We start from the raw sequence: 23,563 nt of genomic DNA on the forward strand, positions 1-23,563 counted from the left end.
CTCTCCATCCAAACAACAAGATTTTTTAAGGAATCTTATTCTTCAACGAGACTCCAAGAGTTGTTGTCAATTATGCACTTAAATCTTCGCTCTGGTGTGCCTGTAACAACAACTTGTAACACGATTTAACAGTGAAAGCCTCTGGACAATCCGCCAGCCAAACAAAACTGTCACTTTCTGCTTGATTTGGCTCTAAATCGTCCAAACAGCCCAATAATTCATGAACCTGCCAATCAAACTCAGCACTGAAATCCACATCCAAATGAAGGTTCCAAGACATAGAGAGATCGAACCACTGTCCCATTTCAGCAACACAGCTAAATTGAAGCCTTGATAATACAAACAACTTCGGGTAAGCATCTATAAGCGTTTGAGAACCCAGCCACTTGTTGTTCTAAAAATCAATCTCCGGTTCGTTTCCTATACTGCACTTGATGTTTTCAGAGAAGAGATCAAAGTCTTGATTGTAACACCTTGATGAGTATTTTATTTAATTTTTGGTTTTATTATAGTTGAATTTTGACGCTCGATATGTAAGAGTATTTTGATAATTTAATAATTACTGAGATTATAGAGTTTGAGAACAGAACAATAAAATAGAATTATTGAAATTATTATGAATAACTGAATTTATTTAATTATTTTGTGATATGAGAGAGTAGAAAATTAAAAATTTATTAAGGAATTTTAAATAAATAATTATTTTGTGGGTAAAATTAAGAAATTGTTAATACCTGTTAAATTATTTAAATAGAAAAAAGTTAGAATTTAGAGAAAGTAGATACATAAAACTTGAGAGAAATAAAGAAGCGGTTGCTAGGAAACTCTAAGAAGAACTTTAGGATAGGAAGGAGAAGAAGCAGCATAACAGAAACTTTGCAATTCTAAGGTAGGGGGATTGTTTTATTAATGGGTGGTTTTGGCAGCCATGATGGTGAGGGTTCCTTACCCTCCCTTCAGCGCCTTGGGGTAATGTAACTTTCCCCTTATTTCATATGATCTGTGTAATTTTGACCAAATAAGATTTAGAAAAAACCTTATTAGCATAATCGATGAATTCGTTTGTCTGTTTAATTGCTCTTGAGACCCCAAAAAAGGATTTGGAATAACTCTCATACGGTCTCAAAAGTGTTGTTATTTGTAGGTTTACAAACCTTATTGTTGATTATGATGTTATTGATATAAATCTATGTATGTGTTGTTGTGGTTACATTTTGGAGTTCGAATTTTGTCCCGAAAATTCGAGCAACTCTTTTTGAGTCATTTGGTTTCCCATTTTTTCTATCTGTAGAACCTGTGTTTTTCCCGATATTTTTTTCCAAAAACTTCTCAGATCCCATGAAACTATTTTTTTTCAAAAATGAGATATTTTTTTATGAAAAATCAGAAATCGACCGAAGGCACATCTTCAAGAACCTAAGTCATAAGATACGTAAGAGGCTGAATGAATTAAAAATATCATGAAACATTAAGACCCGAAGTACCTGTGGTTTCGGAGTTGAGGGCGCTTTTTGTCTTTTTGGAGGTTTGCTTGGGGTTGGCGCAGCAACTGGAGCCCTCTTTCGACCCTAGAAAATAAAGACAGAGAGAGAAAGAGGTTGTTATTTTGCTTCTCAAAGAAAGGAAAAGCGAGGGAGCAATGGTTACCTCCTTTGTTTGGCCCTCGTCGACATCGATAGTTTGGATTGTTTCAACGGGAACGTCGGTATTCGGCTGTGGAGCTGGTGTTTCGCCAGCGAGAGTGGAGAAAGCATCGATCGTGTTTTGGAGAAAAAGTGCACTGGGAAAACATTGACGTTGGTAGTTGGACCACCACTCGTCAAAGTCTTTGGTGGTCAAGAAGGATTCTTGAAATTTGAAGATTGGTAACTCGAGGCACTAAGTCGACTTGTGAAACCATTTTCCCTCGACCCTGCCTCTCTCTTGAAGGACAATATCGTAGGGGTCAAAAATGACCTCCACACAGCACTCGACAGCGCTGCAGCTTGAGGAGAATCACCAGGGAAATGGTGTTCAAACCATTTTGGGCCAAAGCTTTAATCCACAAGTGGGGCCATACTTGGAACAAAAGAATTGACTTCGATGAACATACTAAGATACTTCATGAAGAGGTGTTTGTTGGGAGTCTCCTGACATGTCATTAAGGCGAGTCTTACGCCTTCGATGGGTTGAGCCTGGTTCAAACGCATTATATGCTACGACACAAGATAGTCAAATTGGTACTCGAAGGTGGCATTTAACCAATGTTGCAGCAGCCACATGGGGTCAGACAGGTTCAGAGCCTTTGAAATGGAATGGAGAAGTTTCAATTTTAGAATCGCAAGCCCTAGATAATGGTACATGGAGGCTACCACAAGTTTACCTAAAGAAAACTGTCGACCCTCATGGATTTGGATTTCCAAGCTTATGTAGCTCTTAGCTATTTGCAGAGAGCCAGGACAGAATACATAATACGAGAGCCAAAGAGTTAGAAAGGCAATGTGCTCCTCGTCGAATACTTCGACTGAATCTTGATCATGGTGGCCTTCAATATAATTCTGAAGACTTGCACGATTGAAAGAAAAGGTATTCTTTGTCGGAAGAGTAGGGTCGAAAGTTTCGCCCAAAGGTGAGAGGCCAGTAATGGCTTCCACGTCGAAAAGAGTTGGCATCAGCATACCACAGGGAAGTTGGAAAGTATTAGTCGAAACTTCCCAGAAGTATATCGAAGCAAGAAACATGCATGGGTTTATTCGATAGGCATTCCTCGAGATTTGGATGGCGTCGAAAATACCAACCATCTTCCATTGTTCTTGGCGTTTGTGTTGAACTTTGTTTAGCCAAGCCACATACTCTTTATTGTCTAGAGTAGGAATCGACCTGAAAACTCTGGCCTTTGGGTCCATTAATTTCACGTTGATGGTACCATCCTTCTCAAAAGCTGGTGGAACGGCAGGAGTAAAGCCAAGAAAGTGGGTTTGAACATTTTTGGGTTTTGGTATTTGAATACGGCCCATGGAAGGAATCATTTATGTATCTCCATTTTTGGGTTTTGGTATTTGAACATTTATGTATCTCCATGTTTGTCATTTATCATTTGTTTCAAGAAATCATCAAGAGTTTGGAGCTAGTTTCCCTTAGAAATCCTAATTCATCTAGGTATCTTGTGTGACTTCCTCAGTAAGTTTCTTCAACATTTGTCCAATACATCAAGGGATACTCCATTTCACATTATATTATGCATATATGATCCTCCATGAGTCCAAAATATCAAGAGAACTTCAAGTTTTCAAGTTGGTTCAAAGAGGTTGACCAAAGAATGTTAACTAGTTAAAATTGGGATTCCCTAGGCCCTATTTCCTACACTTTTTTGTCATATGAAAATGATTACAAGAGAAAAGCTACTTATTATGACATTAAAAACAACTTTCATGTTGACATCAAGATCTATTTTTTCTTGGAAAGTCATTTTTATGGTGAAACATTATATGTCATTTTGTCTGCACCCTAGTTAGGAGGTCAACTTCCAAGGACCATAACTTGCTCAATTTTTATGAGATGAAGGCCATACAAGTTCCATGATCAATTTAAAGATGTCCTATACAATTTTTATTATTTGAGAAGTATCAATTCAAATTTCAAGTACATGTGCCAAGAGGAAACATTATAGGTCATTTTGGGCCATTACCATTGAACAAGCAATTTTCCTCAACTTCTAAAATGCATATCTCCCTCATGCCAAATCTAAATGAGGTCAAATTTGTGACCAAATTGAATAGGTATTAAACAGATACAAATTTTATGAAGGAACCATTTCCATTTGAAGCTCATAGAAAAAGTTATTTAAGGTGGAAGAAGTGGTCATTTGACTTGGTACTTAGAAAATTTTCAATTATGTTTGATTTCTCAAACTTCCACCTCAAAATTATTTATGATCCAAGCTTCAAATGGAAAAGTGTTCAACATTAAAGTTGTTTCCCTTGATGTCACCTTTGGAAAAAATCCAAGATAACCTCATTTGGACAAGATTTGAAGGACTTGCACATGGGTTCTTTACAAGGCTTCATTTGGTAAGATATATGTTCAAAATTCATTTCCATAATGCATGACCATATGATATCATTTCAGGTTGGTTAGCACAGAATGTTGGATCATTTGGCATCATGAATTGGGCCTTGTATACGCCCATGCATCCATGAAAGCAAACTTGCTAATTTTAGCAAAAAATTCAAATGGTATAGAAAGCATTTCCCTTGCCTATTTCCACTACAACAAACAAGACCTTAGACAGCGCTTTTTTTAGCCTTAGACAGCGCTTTAAAGCGCTGTCTAAACCTCCGCTGCTAAAGGTTTAGACAGCGCTTTTTTAAATCTTAAAAGCGCTGTCTAAGCCCCCCCCCCCTTAGACAGCGCTTTGGCCAAAAGCGCTTTATAAGACCCTCTTATTTTAAATTTTTTAGGTATACCTTAGACAGCGCTTTTGAAAAGCGCTGTCTAAGCCCCACCCCCTTAGACAGCGCTTTGGCCAAAAGCGCTTTCTAAGACCCTCCTATTTTAATTTTTTTAGGTATACCTTAGACAGCGCTTTTCAAAAAACGATGTCTAAGCCCCCCCCCCCCCCCCCTTAGACAGCGCTTTTGCCTAAAGCGCTTTCTAATCCCCCCCTTAGACAGCGCTTTTTACAAAAGCGCTGTCTAAGGTATACGAAAATTTTTGAAGCTTTTGTTTTAAACCATATTTTTTCCAGGTTTATAAACCAGAATTTCTACCTGTTTTCAACCAGATTTTGACAGACAATTATCACATTTTATATATGCCATTTTGGCCTTTTTTCTACCAATTTTTGGCTAACAAATATATATATATACCAATTCAAACCAATTTTGCCTTAAATGTATCAAAATATATACAAATTTATGTACACATTTACAAGTCATAACATATACTACAAACCATATCAATTTTAGTCTAGGCCTATAAGACTTCAAGATTATTGCAATACTAGTACTAGCACAATTGATTCAAACAATCACAAAGAAAATTAACATGAAAAAGTTTGTACAAACACATACAATAAGCAAGTTTATCTCACAATTTGAAACAATGAAAGATAGGTAGAGAAATCAAAGGGAAACTCACACTGCACCACCTCCCGCTGGACCGATTGCTTTGAATATTGACATTATAGTCATAGCAATGCCATTAGCTGCCCCTCTTTGATGTTGTTCCTGTTTTCCATTTACGCCACAATTTCCTCAAAATATAATATCAACTTTCAAAAAGAAATAAAAGCTTAGAATTAAAGAAAAAAAATTACCACGGCTCTATTTTGCATAATAAATAAACCAGTGATTATCGTCATCTGAAATTGAGAAAAAAATACTATTAGATAAGCTTGTAATACATACAGATGTTTGTTTGAAACGTGATCACTCATGATCGGTTAAATAAACAAAAAGATAAACTTACACTTAGAACATTCTTTAGAAGAGAAACAATATTAATAACTAGGTATAGCGTAATGCCAGAAAGCATTGCTATGAAGGGGTAACTTTGCAACAGAGGTATTGATAAAACCTACATAAGGTAACAAGACATTTTTAGAACAAGAACCAATGTAATGCTGAGCTGCATTAGTTTCTACGAATGGAAAAAAACTTACTGCGGAGATGCGAGCAAATTTTATAGGTCCGAAAGCTCTTTCAAATGAAGGGTAGAGGAAAAGCTGGGAGACAATAAGACCAATACCTGATCATTGACCATTTGAGAAGAGGTCAGTTATTAAGCAGAATATCTTGAAAAATGAAATGCACAAAGCAATGTACCTGATATGTGACAAGGAAGGCTAGAAAATATGTTAATCCCAACACTAATAAATCTCTAGTGACACATATCAAAGACGTACCTGATATTGCGAGAACATCGCCTACATTATCAGTTGTAAAGTTCAAACCACCAAACCTTCCAGGACTAACAGCCCATAATGAGAAAACCTATCATGAAGTAGAATGGTGTTTACTTATATATCCTATTAGATTTAATATCTGTTAAGCAACATTATAAAGTTCAAATAAGTCACCAAAAGTAGGAATGGTACCTCTTGATAAGCAACATTATAAAGTGAGAAAATGTTGTACACAATAATAGATGACATTAATGGCCAGTTCAGGAAGAGGTTTTCATCTTTTTGGATTATTTTGTCGTCGTCATTACTTATGTTTCCAGTTTCTAAAGCTTCAGCATCATCAATAGACTCATTGCTTAGAGGGTGGTTGTGAAGTGTTTCCTACAGTGATGCAGGAATTTTGTGATCAAATGCTTATACATGTTTAACAAACTATGAAGTTGCTTACTCATACCGGAAGCCAGATGCATGCAATTGCTACCACAAATGCAAAAGTTGATACTGACAAGGAAGGCAAGAAATATGGAAACCTGCATGGTTTATGTTTTGACAATTAAAATAATCACATCAACAATAAGGATCGAAGGAAAAGCTGAATTGTTAGAACTTTATGATACTAAAAATCAAGTAAAATCCACTTACTTATCCCAAAATGAGTCTTTTGGAAATAGATGAGGGTATTTCACTGCTGGCTGCAATGTAAATTTCACACAGTATTAGCGAAACGAATAAAAGTGTCTTCAATTAAAATAGCTATGAAGCATCAAGTACCTGAGCCAAATAACCTCCCAATGTTGGTCCAATTACTAAGCCTATACCCCAAGCTGCACTGAGCTGAAACCATATCACGTTATGAATTATTATTGTTGAATGCAGAAAATATATCAACGACGTGCTACACCTAGTACTATTGAGCTTGATGTGTGGATAGAAGTTATTGAAGGTAACGTGTGTGTCAGTGTCGTGTTAGTGTCGAACATAGGTTATAGAAGTTTACCGTTGAGAGTCCAAGACCTTGCTTTTCTTCTCTAAATATTTCGGTACTATAAGCCTGTTATCAGAAAACGATGTGACAAAAAAATCAACTGATATCCAAATACAGAAATGACAAACTAATGATTGTTCCCTGATGTTGAAGGACGAAACATTAGGTTATATTTGTGTTGTTTGGTACCTTCATTGGTCCTAGCAAACCATTTAAACATCCAAGAAAGAATCGGGTAGTAACCGCCATCGAAAAACTTGTGCTAAGGCCAAACAGTGTGTTGAAAATAATACTGAAATCAAGTATTTATCATCATCAATGCTGTAATGGAAAATTTTTCAGGCTCTGATTGGATAAACAGCTTAATTAAACACATATAACTCAAACGTTTATCATATAACTAAGGTTCTGAATAATAGAAAACTCGTTCATATAACTAAGGTTTACCCTATCACATAAGTACTTGTTTAAATGTTTGGAAGTGCTTATGAAAATAGTTTACAAAAACTTTACACCTTAGTTTGATAAACTCTAGAATAGTTTACATAAAGATCTTGCAGTTGCAGAGATCTCTCTCACTTCCATTTTCGATGGTAGAAAGTAGAAACGGCTGATCTAAAACAACTCATAATAAATTGTTGTTGAATAGGAGCTTAATTAAGTTTTTTTTTATCCAAACACCCAAGTCTTAAACCCATCATGATAAAACAAATATTGGACATGGCACTGTACCACATTTTGCTATCCATAGCCATATGGAACATAGAACTAGAAACTTTTCTCATAAAACATATAACCAGTTGCACATACCATCTAGCATAAAATCCCATGAGCATAAAATTGAACCTACGCAGAAACCATAGTCTTGGTCTATTCAGTTTTGAGGTGATGCTGATCATTGAATTATAGGTAACTTTTTACACTCTGAGCACAAACTTCCTTCTCTATTGCCTCCAAAACTTAGACAAATGAGATGTGTGTTAAGTGCAATAGTGAAAAAGGGAAAGAGTTAAAAGCTGGAGAATTGAACTCTAAAAGAGGTTTGACATTCAATTGACACTGATTGGAAAGATACAGATGCAAATTGTTGGTAGGTAGCAACTAACTAACAACAAGTAACTTAATAATTGTATCAACAACTAACAGCAAACAGAATTAACAAAGAAAAAACTAATCTCCTAATCATGTGAAGCAGAATATTAACCAGAAGTCCAGAACAATGATAAACCAAAAATTAAGGAAAGGTGGTATAATGCAGTGGTAAATACATCAAATTTAATTTACTTATGAAAAACAAAAGCACAAGAACAATAGTAATTTTTCTACATGTGTTGAACTAACCTTTCTTGAGTCCAGGGGAAATATCATCTCCTATGAATACAATAGGAATATCAACTTTCAACAAAGCATCTGAAGGAGCCCTTATAAATGTAACATTCAAAGGTGCATCTGTGCCAGCTTTCAAATGAATCTGTCAAATTTCCAATAAATTCCATCAATTTTATTGCGAGCACAAAATCCATTCAACGAAAATTAGTAGAGCTTCTAATTGAGTAACCTAGCCGAAATGAAAGCACAAATAATCAGGAAAACAACAACGCATACACTGCGGGGCAAAACGCGAACGTTCTCAATGACATTGTCATCGTTAGGGTTTGAATCAGAGTCGAATTGGTGGAGAACTTGTAGATGGAAGAGGCGTGAGAGGAAAAACGAGCGTCCGAGATGGTTAATGAGCTTCCTGATCTGATCGGAGCGGACGGAAATGAGGCGTTTGTTACCGTCGTGCTGGCCGTCTTCCTGCTCGAACACTATGCTCGGAACGCGACCGACTTTGCGCTCCTTGGCCGAAATGTTCTTCCCGGAATCTCTGCGGGGGATAGCGAGGATGGTCTCGTCGTACTTAGGGTCAGGTTTTGGAAAGCCTTCGAGGTAGGTGAGCGGCTCTAGGTCTGGCTCTGGGGGGTGGAGGATGGCGGCGGCGGAATGGGAGAATGGACGGCGGTGAAGGAAGGTTCTGATGAGTATGTGGCGGGGGAGATACATTGTTAAGAAGAAGGGTTTTGGGTTTTGGGTGAGAAGAGTTAAGAAGAGAGGGTTATGTTATGTGCCTCTCCTGAACCATTTCTTTAGATTGTTTACGATTTTTTTACATATTAGTGTTGAAATGTATATTTTTCGTGTCGGGTTTTTGTTATCGTATCCACAGAGATTGTAAGATATCACTGCCGTTCAATGGTTGAATTAATCTTAACTTAATGTAACAATAGGGTTTTGGTTTTAATCAAGTTATCTTGCATACAAAGTAATTAATTGCGGTAAAAGTTATGTTTTGATTAAATGAGAAATATTGTCAAAGTTAGGTTTCAATGATCACTTTGCATGTATTAGCTCGGTCAACAATCTTATAAACTCCTTTAGATGATAAATTATTTCACAAGGTCCTCTCAATGCGTTTCTCTCGAACACCCATTGTGAGTTTTGCTATTTTGATCCATTGTTTCTCTCGAACACAATCTATCAAAATGACAACTTTTTGGTTCAACCTTATGGTGAACAAAATCATTCGTTACTATCTCTAGCTAACAAACAAGTTTGGATGAAAACCTAGGTCAAGAATCGGTAAACATCTCTCGATCAAATACCAACACAAAGAGTTTTAAATAGAAACAAAGTTTTCATCATATATTTACCGTTAAAGAGTTTACATATGAGGATCCTTACATTTACACACAAAGCTAGAAATCACCTACATCTAACCTTGACAAATGGATGACTTAGCTACTCATTTTCATGGTAGCTTGGTCGGCAAGTAAGGAAAGAAGGTTGATCAACATCCAAGTCGGATAATCGAAGTTGGATGGGAATCCACCTTCTTTTTGTGGAAGATGGTTGCTAGATGAAGAGAAATGAAAAACTAGGGCATAAAAGCTCCCAAAACAATGCTGTAAAATATCTAGAAAAAAGTACAGAAAATGGAAAAGTTGGTAAAAATGAGGTATGGTGCTCAAAAGTGGCACCTGCTACTTATAGACCACTGCAGTTCTGTCATGTTCGCTAGGCGAGCAGAATGGCTCGCCTAGCGAGGGTCTAAAATGGGCACAAAAGGCCCCTGCGCCCAGAGAAAACAGGGCCTTGGTGAACTGTGATGTTCGCCTAGCGAACATACCTTCGCCTAGCGAAGGACACGCCTCAACCTTCGCCCCAGCGAGGTTGAGAGGTTTTGCTACTGGAATGCTCGCTGGGGACTCGCTAGAGCTTCGCCTAGCGAGTGAGTGCTAGCTGCATTTTTCACCAAAACAGAATGAACTCGCTACCACATTCGCCTTGAGCTCGCCTAGCGAATTAATTTGCTAATTTACTGGAGCTTTTCGCCTTGAGCTCGCCTAGCGAACCAAAGCTTCGCCACAGACTCGCCTAGCGAGCAGGCAGATGAAATGCTTGCTCTCTTTGGTTCCTTTGCCAATTCTCTTGTGTCTTTATTATCAATTAATTCATGCCTTTCCTGCACAATAACACACACATCAAAGGCACCAAGCTTGTTTATCAATGTAATGCATTCCATGTAAAACAAATGTGGTTTTGACAATTTTAGCAAGGAAAAAGAGTGAAAGATGCCCACATATGATAGCTCAAATAAGCACTTTTTGGCATCTAACAACTCTCCCCAACTAGATTCTTGCTTGTCCTCAAGCAAAGTATGCCTCTTGAAGGACAAGAGGATTTGCTTTAAGAAACGGTTTCTCCGAAGTTGGATAAACGGCTCAAACACAAGCGAAATCAGCAAATACAAGTTCCCAACGGTTCGAATAAAATAATACCTAGGAACTTAAACTTAAATAGCAATGCAAAATATTTATCTATCTACAACAATACTATTCTGAATGAATCATCCTATCTCTCCTCTTCGAATAAGGAATGAAGATTTTGCGCGTTTGCAACCGCGGGACTAATCTCACTCTCTAACAAATAATGAAGAAATCAAACAGATTCATACAATGTCTAATCAATTAAAAATGGTACTGTGGAAGCATAAAGATCACTAAGGGCTTTTCGGTTGAAGCTTGGTTAGGTTAACAAACAAGGGTCATTTCTAAGGCCATTGAAACGAAAGTGCCGATGCAAAAGAGACATTCACAGTAATATTCACACTACTCGACTTTGTTTCATTTGTTTCTTATTTGAAACCTTCACAACACATATTCCACAACTCAATTTTTATTTTTCACTATTTTTCTTCCGAGCAAGCATTTTTTCATTCTTTCTATTTTTGTTCTTTTCTTTCACATCAAATATACAAAACAGATGTTTCTTTTCTATATTTTCTATACATATATTTTTCTATGCTTGCTCGGTTTTTCTTATCTTTTTCAAGAGTTGTGGTACTTACCAATTCTTTTTCGTTCTCCCCAACTTATTTCTTCCACACCCTAAGTGAATGCTCTTAACTTTTTACGGCAAAAGAACAATAATCAAGATTTTTCGGGTTGTAAAAAAAAGATTTTTGAGATCTCGCTTTATTTCAAGCCGAGATTCAACTGTTTAGGCTCAAAGGGGTTAACGAATACTCTCTCTGCTCACAGGTAAGTTGTTTTTGGATGTAGTTGTGCTCAAAAGAAAACAAGTGCCTTGATCATTTCTAATTGCTTCCACAATTTCACAATAATAAAAGACAAATAATGAATCACATGAATCAACAAAACTTATTAGAATCCAGCATTTAAGTGAACAATGGAGGTTTCCTCACAATTTGTGGTTTTAAGTTCTAGATGAAGCATTCATTCAATTATGTTGCAAAAAGACAATATTCAATTTACCAAAAAGAGTAAAGTTCCTAATGCATTCTAAAATTCTAGCCGACGGTAACCATGTACCTTAGCTTCATTCACTTGTTTATTCTTATCATTGCCATCCAAGCTCGGATGCACCTTCATTGGGTACTTCTTGAGGAGCAACCAATCTAGAAGGGTTTGCCACTCAATCAACCAAAAATTTATTAAACACACAAAATTAAAAACAAAAAATAAATAACATTACTGAAAATATAAATTTGTTCGTGGGGGACAAAACACCCCAATAGTACACACCATGGTCAAAATACAAAATTCGAAAATACAACTAGAAATGACATAATAAAAACTGAAATACAAATACAAATACTCAACCCACAAAGGGCTCAGGACTCCTCTTCGCTACCGGCCTTAGAACCGGTAGCCTCATCATCAACATCATCATCATCAGCAGCCTCAGCGTCCACCCCCTCACCATAGACTGGCCTGTCCACAGGCCAATTAGCGTTAAGCATAAACTGCTCACGCGCTAACAATGCTCGAGCACCGGAGGGGTCATTACCTTGCAGCTCCAACCTCTGCATACTGTTGTGCATATCAATCATAGCTCGTTGGGATGCTGCCATCCACTCAAAACTGTAGTCACAAACAGCCCGCAGGTACGGATCAAGTCCGGGAGAAGAAGCACTAGGACCATCAGCAGCCCGAGTACTTCCTGAGGCTGCACTGCCACCGGTAGTCTTAGCTCTACAATACTTAGCCACATACCTATCATCGATAGGTGCCGGGATTCGAACCTGCCCACGAGACGGAAGCCTCACCCTAGCCTGAACACATAAGCTCATAATCAAACACGGGAAAGCCAAGGGACAATTAACACGAGCCCCTGACTTAAGCCCGCTCTCGACGACGGTCTTCAGCTCATTGGCGATTATCCTCGCCACATCTATCTCAACATTTGTGAGGATGGAATGGACTAAATGTGCCACTGGGATCGGCACAGTAGAAGTGTGTGATTTGGGCTGGATGTTGGTCAAAACCAAGAGTAGTATCAGCTGAGCCATGGGAGTCATGTCCTCCCGGTGATATCTCACAGGAACCCCAGATGGGTTCGGCTCAACCGATTTCCCAGGTAAAAGCAGGTCGGCGGTAATGGCAGGGACATCTCTGTGAAGTCTGAGGTCGGTGTGGTACTGGTCTCTCTGATCAGCTCCCAGCTGGAGCGGTTCCCCTAGGATTCGGTTGATAGCATCCTTGTCAAATGGAATAGTACGCCCGACAACTCTAGAAACCCAAGTGAAGGGCTCGTCGTCGTCGGGCAGTGCGTTAGCATAAAACTCCCGCACCGTAGCAATGTCGTAATGTTCTAAGGGACTTATCAACCTATCCCACTTCTTGGCGTCTATCAACCCGGCGAAAGTTCTGTAAGTGCCTTGTGGGTTGATCAGAAAACGCTTCTCAGGAAGTATTTTTCGCTTTTCCAAAGCGATGTATCTGGCGGCTTGTTTAGGGCCGACAAACTTGTCTTGGTCGAATTGAATAGGAACCGTTCGAGATGTAGTCGATGCTCCCTTCCTTTTCTTACCAGCTCCAGATCTAGACTCCATCTGCAAAAGATACAAAGAAACCACACACACCAAACAACAGGTTAGTCATCAAAGCATAATTTTAAAATACCCGTACTCTAATGGTTCCCTACACAGAACCTAATGATCTATCATGACAATGAATCGTTCTATGCTATTGGGGATTGCCTAATTGCATGCAAAACCTAAATTAAAATTAAATCCCCAATTTGAAAACCTAAGTATCCAAACATTGCAAACTCCACAACATCACATGCAACCTCAATTTCCCATACTACACTTCCCTATTTGCAATTCATATTTGGAATTTTAAGAGTACACAAAAAGAAAATGAAGTAGGGCAAACCTTAATTACACGGATTCGGAAAAATTGAAATGAGAAGAGTTTGCAATCGGACGGAAGGAGCGAGGGTCAGTGATAGCGATGCAAATGCGAGAGTTTGAGAAGCTTCGCGAAATTTCTCAGCAGAGCCGTTCAGAAATGTTTTTGAGGGTTTGGGCAAAATGGCCCTGCTGAGATTTAAATAGTAAACAGTACTGCAGCGCTCGCTGCTGCCTCGCCTAGCGAGCAGGTAGCGAGCGTGCTCGCTGCTGCCTCGCCTAGCGAGCTGCAAGCGAGCATGACAGCAAGTGCAAAGGCAAATGCAGCACTTGCAAGTCATCCAGCATGGGTTCAGCACAGTGTACTCCATACAACATAAAACATAAAACAGTAAATACTTACAATGTTGGGGTGCCTCCCAACTAGCGCTTGTTTAACGTCGGCTAAGCTCGACGGTGCGATGCTCACAGAGGAGCATCGAGCGGCTGAGCACAACTCTCGCGATCCACATGACCGCCGAGATACACTTTCAATCGTTGGCCATTCACGGTCCTACTATCTTTCTCGTCCATGTCTTCAATGATAATGGCCCCGTACTCTTTTACTTCTTTCACCCGAAATGGCCCGGACCATTTTGATTTCAACTTCCCGGGAAACAACTTCAACCGGGAGTTGAACAATAAGACCAATTGTCCGGGCACGAATTCTTTATTACGGATCTTCTTGTCGTGATACTTCTTTGCTTTTTCCTTGTACAACCAACTTGAGTGGTATGCGGCATTGCGCATCTCCTCCAACTCAAGTAGTTGTACTTTCCTTTTTTCACCGGCCGCCTCATTTTCAAAATTTAAAAACTTTAGGGCCCACAAGGCCTTGTGCTCCAATTCAACCGGCAAATGGCAAGTTTTACCAAATACCAATTGAAACGGAGTTAGGCCAATTGGAGCTTTAAAGGCCGTACGGTAGGCCCATAATGCTTCGTCCAATTTTTGGGACCACTCTTTTTTAGAATTGGACACGGTTTTTTCTAGGATTCTCTTAATCTCTCGATTAGAGACCTCCGCTTGCCCGTTAGCCTGAGGGTGATACGGAGTTGTCACCCTATGCGATACACCATAATGTTTTAGAATTGTTTCCAAAGGTGCATTGCAAAAGTGTGACCCTCCGTCACTTATCAACACTCGGGGGGTTCCAAAACGGGAAAAGATGTTTTTCTTTAAAAATTTTATCACCGTTTTGGCATCCGCCCGAGGTGAGGCAATCGCCTCAACCCACTTGGAGACATAATCAACAGCTACAAGCATGTACTCATTCCCGTAAGAGGGTGGGAAAGGTCCTACGAAATCTATGCCCCAACAATCGAACACTTCCACTTCTTGGATATTTTGGAGAGGCATCTCATCTCTCTTACCTATCCCACCACTTCTTTGGCAACTGTCACAACTTTGCGCATGGGCATGTGCGTCTTTGAAAATAGTTGGCCAATAAAATCCCGATTGAAGAATTTTAGTGGCCGTTCTAACCCCATTATAATGTCCGCCATAAGGCGAGTTGTGACAATGCCAAAGGATGCTCTGGGCTTCATCACCAGTTACGCATCTCCTTAACAGGTTATCACTACCCAACTTAAACAAGTATGGGTCATCCCAAACATAATACTTCGCATCCGAAAGGAACTTCCTCTTTTGGTTCGAAGTTAGGTCGGCAGGCACGAAACCACTAGCCTTGTGGTTTGCAAAGTCTGCAAACCACGGCCTAACTTGAACCTTAAACAATTTTTCATCAGGAAATTCTTCCCGGATTTCCTTTTCAGATGCGGTAACCTCGACATTCACTAAGCGGGATAAATGATCCGCTACCAAGTTTTCCGACCCCTTCTTGTCTTTGATTTCGACATCGAATTCTTGTAACAAGAGGATCCAACGGATGAGCCTTTGCTTCGAATCCGGCTTGGTTAGCAGATATTTAATCGCCGCGTGGTCGGTGTACACAACGACTTTCGACCCTATAAGATAGGACCTAAACTTTTCTAGCGCATACACTATTGCGAGTAGTTCTTTTTCCGTTGTGGCATAATTTATTTGAGCCTCGTTAAGAACCTTACTCGCATAATGTATCGCATGAAAAGTTTTGTCTTTTCTTTGGCCAAGTACCGCTCCAACAGCATAGTCACTCGCGTCACACATTAGTTCAAAATTTTCATTCCAATCGGGAGCGACTATTATTGGAGCGGTAACCAATTTTTCTTTTAAAACCTCAAAAGCTTGCAAACAATCTTCGGTGAAGAGAAATACCTGATCTTTGGCGAGCAAATTGCTCAAAGGCTTAGCCACCTTTGAGAAGTCCTTGATGAAGCGCCGGTAAAACCCCGCGTGCCCCAAAAAGCTACGGATGCCTTTCACATTCACCGGAGGGGGTAATTTTTCAATTACTTCAACCTTAGCTCTATCCACTTCAAGCCCCCTTTTAGAGACTTTGTGGCCTAGCACGATCCCCTCGGTCACCATGAAGTGACACTTTTCCCAATTTAGCACCAAATTGGTCTTCACACACCTTTCCAACACCGTCTTCAAATTTGCCAAGCATAGACTAAACGTCCCACCAAATACCGAGAAGTCATCCATGAAGACTTCCATTGTTTTCTCTATTAGATCGGCAAAAATGGCTTGGACGCATCGTTGGAAGGTCGCCGGTGCATTGCACAGCCCAAAGGGCATTTTTCTGTATGCGAACACTCCAAACGGACACGTGAAAGCCGTCTTCTCATGATCAACCGGGTCAACCGCAATTTGGTTGTACCCGGAGTAGCCGTCCAAAAAACAATAGTATTGTTGGCCCGATAGTCTTTCAAGCATTTGATCCATAAATGGGAGTGGGAAATGGTCCTTACGAGTCGCGGTATTCAACCGTCTATAATCTATACACATTCTCCACCCCGTTGCAACTTTAGTCGGGATCAATTCGTCTTTGTCATTACGGATTACGGTCATTCCACCCTTCTTCGGAACCACGTGCACGGGACTAACCCACGGACTATCCGAGATCGGGTAAATCATTCCCGCATCCAATAGCTTCACCACTTCCTTCCTTACAACCTCTTTCATGGTAGGATTCAAGCGGCGTTGTGGTTGAGCTACAGGCTTGAAATCCTCCTCCATCAAAATCTTGTGCATACAATAGGATGGACTAATTCCTTTTAGATCGGAAAGAGTCCAACCCATAGCTTCTTGATTGGTTTTTAGCACAATGATTAGACGGGCTTCTTCTTCTTTGGTCAAAAGGTTGCTTATGATGACCGGCTTTGCCTCGGTCTCATCTAAAAACACATATTTCAAAGTCGAAGGTAACTCTTTTAATTCAATTGGCGCTTTCTCGTCAATGACCTCCTTCTTCAAGTTTTCTTCCTCTACTTCCCACGGTTGTAGGTCTTCCAAACTATCAAGTTCCTTTAAGCATTCCTCAAGAGCTAGCTCCTCTTCAACAGTGAAAACCTCCAATGAGTCGTCGAGAGCTAACTCCATAGGAGATATCTCATGAATATGCTTTGAAACTTCCATAATAGCGTCTTCAATCACATTGATGCGAAAGCTATCATTTCTATCCTTGGAATGCTTCATCGCCTCGAATAGATCAAATGTGACCTCCTCATTTTGAACCCGCACCTTCATTAAACCGTCATCAACATCTATCATCATTCTTGCGGTCTTCATGAATGGTCGGCCCAATATGAGCGGAGCATCATCATCTTCCTCCATATCAATTACAATAAAATCCACCGGGAAAAAGAATTTGTCGACCTTCACCAACACATCTTGGGCTACGCCATGAGGATGGGTCGTCGACTTATCCGCCAATTGCAATGTCATTCGGATGGACTTAATCTCGATGTTGCCAAGCCTCTTGATAATTGACAAAGGTATAAGATTTATACTCGACCCCAAGTCAATAAGTCCCTTTCCGACATACACGTCACCAATTTTAACCGGCAATGTAACTCTTCCCGGATCAACCTCTTTCTTAGGAAGCGTCCTTTGAATAATGGCACTACAGCTCGCATCAAGGACGATGGTCTCCGGTTCCGTATACCTCCGCTTTTTGGTTAGTATGTCCTTCATGAATTTGGCATACTTTGGCATTTGTTCCAAGGCTTCGGCAAACGGGATGTTGATTTGCAACTGTTTAAAAATATCCATGAACCGGGCGTAATGCCGTTCATTCTCCCTTTGGAAGGAGCATGAGGGTAAGGAAGGTTTTGGATAGGAGTAGCGCTCACTACCTCCTTTCCCTTTGCAACTCTAGCACTTTTCCATCTAGGCTTCTTCACTACCTCCCTTATTACCTCATCACTTTTATTTTCCTCAATCCCCACACCTTTTTCTTTTTCAACTTCACCATTATTTTTATTCTTTTCAACTACTTCCTCATCACTCCACACTCCTACTTCACCATCAACATTTTCCTCCACTATTTCCTCCTCAATCTCCTTCTCTTTCTCTCTTTGTTCACTCTCAACTCTTTTTTCATTCTCACTACCCAACTCCCTCCCACTTCTCGTCATAATCGCCTTACAATGCTCCTTAGGATTTGTTTGCGTATTAGCCGAAAAAGAAGGACTGGTTTGTTGTTCAGCGAGTTGCTTGGCAAGTTGCCCAACTTGAGTTTCAAGATTTTTTATGGCCGCGTCATTACTCTTTTGATTGGCCATTGACATTTGCATGAATTGCGTCAATGTCTCTTCCAATTTAGAATTGACTACCGGCGGTTGTTGAGATTGATACGGATTTTGGGGAGGGTTTTGACGGCTAGAAGAACCACCTCCATAACCTTGGTTATGATAATAGTTGCTTCTAGGTTGGAACCCTTGGTTCCCTTGGAATTGTTGTTGTTGTTGTTGTTGTTGAGGGTGCGGTTGATAAGGTTGTTGTTGTCTCGGTTGATAGTCCCGTTGATTGGCCATGTAGTTCACTTCGTCAAAACCGGGAGGTGGACAAAATCCGGTGTCATGTTCACCTTTACAAAGTTCACAACAAGCTATTTGTTTAGCTTTTGACGGTTCTCTTAACTCTTTGATTTGTTGCGTTAAGAGTTCCACTTGTTGTGAGATGAGCTTGTTTTGGGCTAGGATGGCATCATTTGTCCCTAACTCAAGCACTCCCGCCTTCTTCAAAGAATTTCCCCGACTTTGACTCTGAAGATCATTCAAAGCCATTCGATTGATAATGTTGGTGGCTTCTTCGGCACTTTTTGACATCAACGAGCCACCCGAGGTGGCATCCAACAACGTTTTGCAGTTTGGTTGAAGTCCATTTCTGAAGATATGGATTTGAGTTAATTCATCAAATCCATGCCCTTTACATTTCCTAAGCATGGACTTGAATCTCTCCCACGCTTCATTCAAAGATTCACTGGTTCCTTGAGAAAACACCGAGATGGCCGTCTTTGATTCCATGAATCGGTTATGGGAGAAAAATCTTTCAATGAATTTCTCCTCTAACACGTTCCAGTCTGTCATTACGGAAGGTGTTTGATCGAGATACCAATCCTTTGCTTTACCGAGCAAAGCGTGGGGAAATAAACGTCTGAACAACGGAAGCTCCTGAGCCTGATCCACTCCGGCAGCCAATGCTATCTCATAAAATTTTGTGAGAAAAGCAAATGGGTCTTCATGGTCCATTCCGGTGAATGGACTCCCATATAATAAATTCAGAGTTCCCGTCTTCATCTCAGCTTGCCTTCCTGTTTGGTTGGCAAACTGAGCGGTGTTCCTTGGACTATTGATACATGGAGTAGAAATAGGTGGTGGTGGTTGTGGCTCCATGTTTAGTATGAATGGGTGTGGATTTGTGGTCGAAGAACTTTCTCCTTGCTCTTGGCGTTGTCTAGCCTGTTGCCTCCTACGTCTCGTTTTGCTATTGAGCCTCCTTGCGGTTCTCTCGATCTCAGGATCAAAAAGAAGTTCGTCCACAGGGATTTGCCCTCGCATAAAACGTAAGCTGCGCACTAAACCAAACAAATTACAAGCACAAGTCAAAAATTCACAAGCTAAAACTTAAACAACCATTGCGATGCTCGCAATATCAATTTACAATCCCCGACAACGACGCCATTTTGTTGAAATGTATATTTTTCGTGTCGGGTTTTTGTTATCGTATCCACAGAGATTGTAAGATATCACTGCCGTTCAATGGTTGAATTAATCTTAACTTAATGTAACAATAGGGTTTTGGTTTTAATCAAGTTATCTTGCATACAAAGTAATTAATTGCGGTAAAAGTTATGTTTTGATTAAATGAGAAATATTGTCAAAGTTAGGTTTCAATGATCACTTTGCATGTATTAGCTCGGTCAACAATCTTATAAACTCCTTTAGATGATAAATTATTTCACAAGGTCCTCTCAATGCGTTTCTCTCGAACACCCATTGTGAGTTTTGCTATTTTGATCCATTGTTTCTCTCGAACACAATCTATCAAAATGACAACTTTTTGGTTCAACCTTATGGTGAACAAAATCATTCGTTACTATCTCTAGCTAACAAACAAGTTTGGATGAAAACCTAGGTCAAGAATCGGTAAACATCTCTCGATCAAATACCAACACAAAGAGTTTTAAATAGAAACAAAGTTTTCATCATATATTTACCGTTAAAGAGTTTACATATGAGGATCCTTACATTTACACACAAAGCTAGAAATCACCTACATCTAACCTTGACAAATGGATGACTTAGCTACTCATTTTCATGGTAGCTTGGTCGGCAAGTAAGGAAAGAAGGTTGATCAACATCCAAGTCGGATAATCGAAGTTGGATGGGAATCCACCTTCTTTTTGTGGAAGATGGTTGCTAGATGAAGAGAAATGAAAAACTAGGGCATAAAAGCTCCCAAAACAATGCTGTAAAATATCTAGAAAAAAGTACAGAAAATGGAAAAGTTGGTAAAAATGAGGTATGGTGCTCAAAAGTGGCACCTGCTACTTATAGACCACTGCAGTTCTGTCATGTTCGCTAGGCGAGCAGAATGGCTCGCCTAGCGAGGGTCTAAAATGGGCACAAAAGGCCCCTACGCCCAGAGAAAACAGGGCCTTGGTGAACTGTGATGTTCGCCTAGCGAACATACCTTCGCCTAGCGAAGGACACGCCTCAACCTTCGCCCCAGCGAGGTTGAGAGGTTTTGCTACTGGAATGCTCGCTGGGGACTCGCTAGAGCTTCGCCTAGCGAGTGAGTGCTAGCTGCATTTTTCACCAAAACAGAATGAACTCGCTACCACATTCGCCTTGAGCTCGCCTAGCGAATTAATTTGCTAATTTACTGGAGCTTTTCGCCTTGAGCTCGCCTAGCGAACCAAAGCTTCGCCACAGACTCGCCTAGCGAGCAGGCAGATGAGTTGCTCTCTTTGGTTCCTTTGCCAATTCTCTTGTGTCTTTATTATCAATTAATTCATGCCTTTCCTGCACAATAACACACACATCAAAGCACCAAGCTTGTTTATCAATGTAATGCATTCCATGTAAAACAAATGTGGTTTTGACAATTTTAGCAAGGAAAAAGAGTGAAAGATGCCCACATATGATAGCTCAAATAAGCACTTTTTGGCATCTAACAATTAGTTAATTAGTTCTGTCTTTCTAGTCGAATTGGGTTTTAATTTTTTTTTTAATTGAAAGACTTTAAACAGCGCTTTCTCAAAAGCGCTGACTAAGGTCTATATTTAAAAGCGCTTTCTAAAACCGCTGTCTAAGGGGGGGTCTTAGACAGCGCTTTCTAAAAGCGCTGTCTAAGACCCCCCCTTAGACAGCGCTTTCATTATTTTTTTAGAACATTTTCCGTGTTTTATTTTTATTTTAACCTTAGACAGCGCTTTCTTTTAAAAGCGCTGTCTAAGATGCGCTGTTAAAAAACCTTTTTGGCGTAGTGTTCAACAATTGCATTGCATCAGAACTTCACACACACCTTTCCCAAGATTTTCCAAGTGATCTCAAAACCTCACACCATAGAATTCCTTGAAGGTTTCTTTGAAATCGAGTTTGAAATTCACCTTCTGTTTTAACATTCCAACTCCAAGGATTCATTACCTTTTTCATCTCAATTGGTCACTGCAAGCAAGAGGAGGAAGAACCAAGCAAATTCAGATCAAGATCAAGCTAGATTCAAGCTACCCGAAGGTGATTTTTCAGGAACTTTGAGCTTTCGATTCTCTCTCATTTCTTCACCATTCTCTCTGATTTTTGGTTGGTTGAAGTCCTACCAATGTAGGAAACAAGATTGAGTTACTTTAAGGTCAAATCGAAGCAACTCAGATCATGAACCTCAATTTTCAAATCCATGTATCTTTCAATATACTTGGAATTGGATAAAATGGAGGTCAAATTCGAGCTCCTGCGCATTTTTCCTTTAAAATCATGTCCTTGCTTTTCATTTTTATGGTGGTTTATGGTGGACCAGTCCGATGAGGTCCACCGGAGAAGATGACCAGAGCTAGGGCTCCGGTGGTGTGTTGGCATTGCCCAGACCATCTGATCATATATCCACGTTCTAATCTTGGCCCTTGCTTTTGAATACCACGTGTGTGATGTAGTTGACTGAGGTGTTGGATGGAAGCGCGCGCTTGGCCATCAGATCTTCCATCTCAATTAATGAGGGAGATATGATGGCCCTTGATTTTTCATTTTTTTTATTTTTCATTTAATTACCTTATTTTGTTTAATTCATAATAAATCCATTTTTAATCCAAAAAATATGGGACTTTCACCAAAATCTTTAAATATTTTTCTCTTCCATATTTTGAATTAAAATTATTTTTTGGATTGCTTTTGGTATTTTTCATGAATTAAATGTTTTTGTACATATTTTTAATTGTTTAAAAATTCTTCTGACTTTTTAAAAATCATGAAATTTTTTGTCTAAGGTCCTTTGACCTTGTTTGACCTAGGATAAAACCTTTGGCCATTTATTTGGTGTTTTGAAGGGATTTGAGGTTTTGTCCAAATTAAAATGCATTTAAATTCATTTTTTAATTGATTAAATGTTTAAAAATTATGTTGAGCCATTTTATGGTCTTGCGATGTTTGACTTTCTGTTTGGGTCTTGGTCATGGTTGATATGACTTTTGTTGGATCAAAACCATTGGATTTAGGGGATTGATGAAATGTACATTTCATCTCCTAAAATGAATGGATGGTTTTGATCAGATGAAATTCCTCTCATGATCAATTTGTGTTTCTATTTCCTCATCCCTCTACATCTTCATCTCCTAAATCCATTTATATAAATTGTTTATGTTTAAGTCCTTTTTCACTTTTCTCATTTGAGCCATATGTTGTGATTGTATATATTGTTTGTGTATTTTGATTTTGTTTGTGGTCTTAGGACCTTAAAACACCTAATAGCAATAAAAAACCCTAAAAATCATTTGGTGGACTGTTGGAATTTGATTTGAGCTTTGGACTTAGAATTAGGGAACATTCTCTATGCTAAAGGACTGGCCAATGCCAACATTTTGAGACTGAGTTATCTTTGACAGTGACTTTCATCTGATGTAAGACTTGAGGATTTCTTTGATTCATCTGCTACTTTGTCTCTGTGCTTAATTGTTATTTTGTTTTGGTCTATGTGTGATGCTTTGTTCTTTGTTGATTAAGGAATATTTCATCTGATACATTGGAAGACAATGAAGATTTCCAGCTATTGGAATGCTTACTTGGATGTGGCTATATTTATTTGATGCCTTGATCTTTATGATGTTTGGATATTGCTTATTGCTTGTTGCTTATTACTTGGTCAAAGTCCAAAGGAAAATGGGTTTCTATATGATATTCTTGTTAGTTAGATTGCATCCCATTGGTCAGATCTTTTCAACTCTTAAACTCTTATTTTTTTTCTTAAGATAACCTTTTCATCTCCTCCCACTTCTTAAATTTCAAAACTTCTTTCTTTTCAAAAATCTTCTTTGCTTGTTTTCTAACTTAGACATGTTTTAATGATTAGAAACTTTGGC

At 39.3% G+C, this 23,563-nt stretch overlaps 2 protein-coding genes across 3 annotated transcripts; both read right to left on the reverse strand.

Annotated features, from left to right (window-relative positions):
• Window positions 1–5,114: 5,114 nt before the first annotated feature.
• Window positions 5,115–9,861, reverse strand: LOC127097184 (probable peptide/nitrate transporter At3g43790; the record flags this gene model as incomplete). Its single annotated transcript, XM_051035694.1, has 12 exons — window positions 5,115–5,207; window positions 5,297–5,341; window positions 5,449–5,556; window positions 5,642–5,727; window positions 5,885–5,972; window positions 6,077–6,265; window positions 6,339–6,414; window positions 6,527–6,576; window positions 6,656–6,718; window positions 6,882–6,935; window positions 7,059–7,161; window positions 9,845–9,861. Coding segments are annotated over 12 exons (972 nt in total), but the record flags the coding sequence as incomplete, so codon positions are not given.
• LOC127097183 (uncharacterized) lies at window positions 7,750–9,020 on the reverse strand. 2 transcript variants are annotated; one of them, XM_051035692.1, is made up of 3 exons: window positions 8,475–9,020; window positions 8,211–8,340; window positions 7,750–7,820 (listed from the first exon to the last, which is right to left on the reverse strand). In XM_051035692.1, the coding sequence occupies exons 1-3, from the start codon at window positions 8,913–8,915 to the stop codon at window positions 7,765–7,767; spliced, it is 627 nt and encodes a 208-aa protein (XP_050891649.1). In that variant the 5' UTR covers window positions 8,916–9,020; the 3' UTR covers window positions 7,750–7,764. The 2 variants fall into 2 exon arrangements, with proteins under 2 accessions (XP_050891649.1, XP_050891650.1); XM_051035693.1 differs by having other exon boundaries at window positions 7,758–7,813.
• Window positions 9,862–23,563: the final 13,702 nt, after the last annotated feature.

The sequence above is a fragment of the Lathyrus oleraceus genome, chromosome 6 (assembly GCF_024323335.1).
Source record: "Lathyrus oleraceus cultivar Zhongwan6 chromosome 6, CAAS_Psat_ZW6_1.0, whole genome shotgun sequence".
Lineage (NCBI taxonomy): Eukaryota > Viridiplantae > Streptophyta > Magnoliopsida > Fabales > Fabaceae > Lathyrus > Lathyrus oleraceus.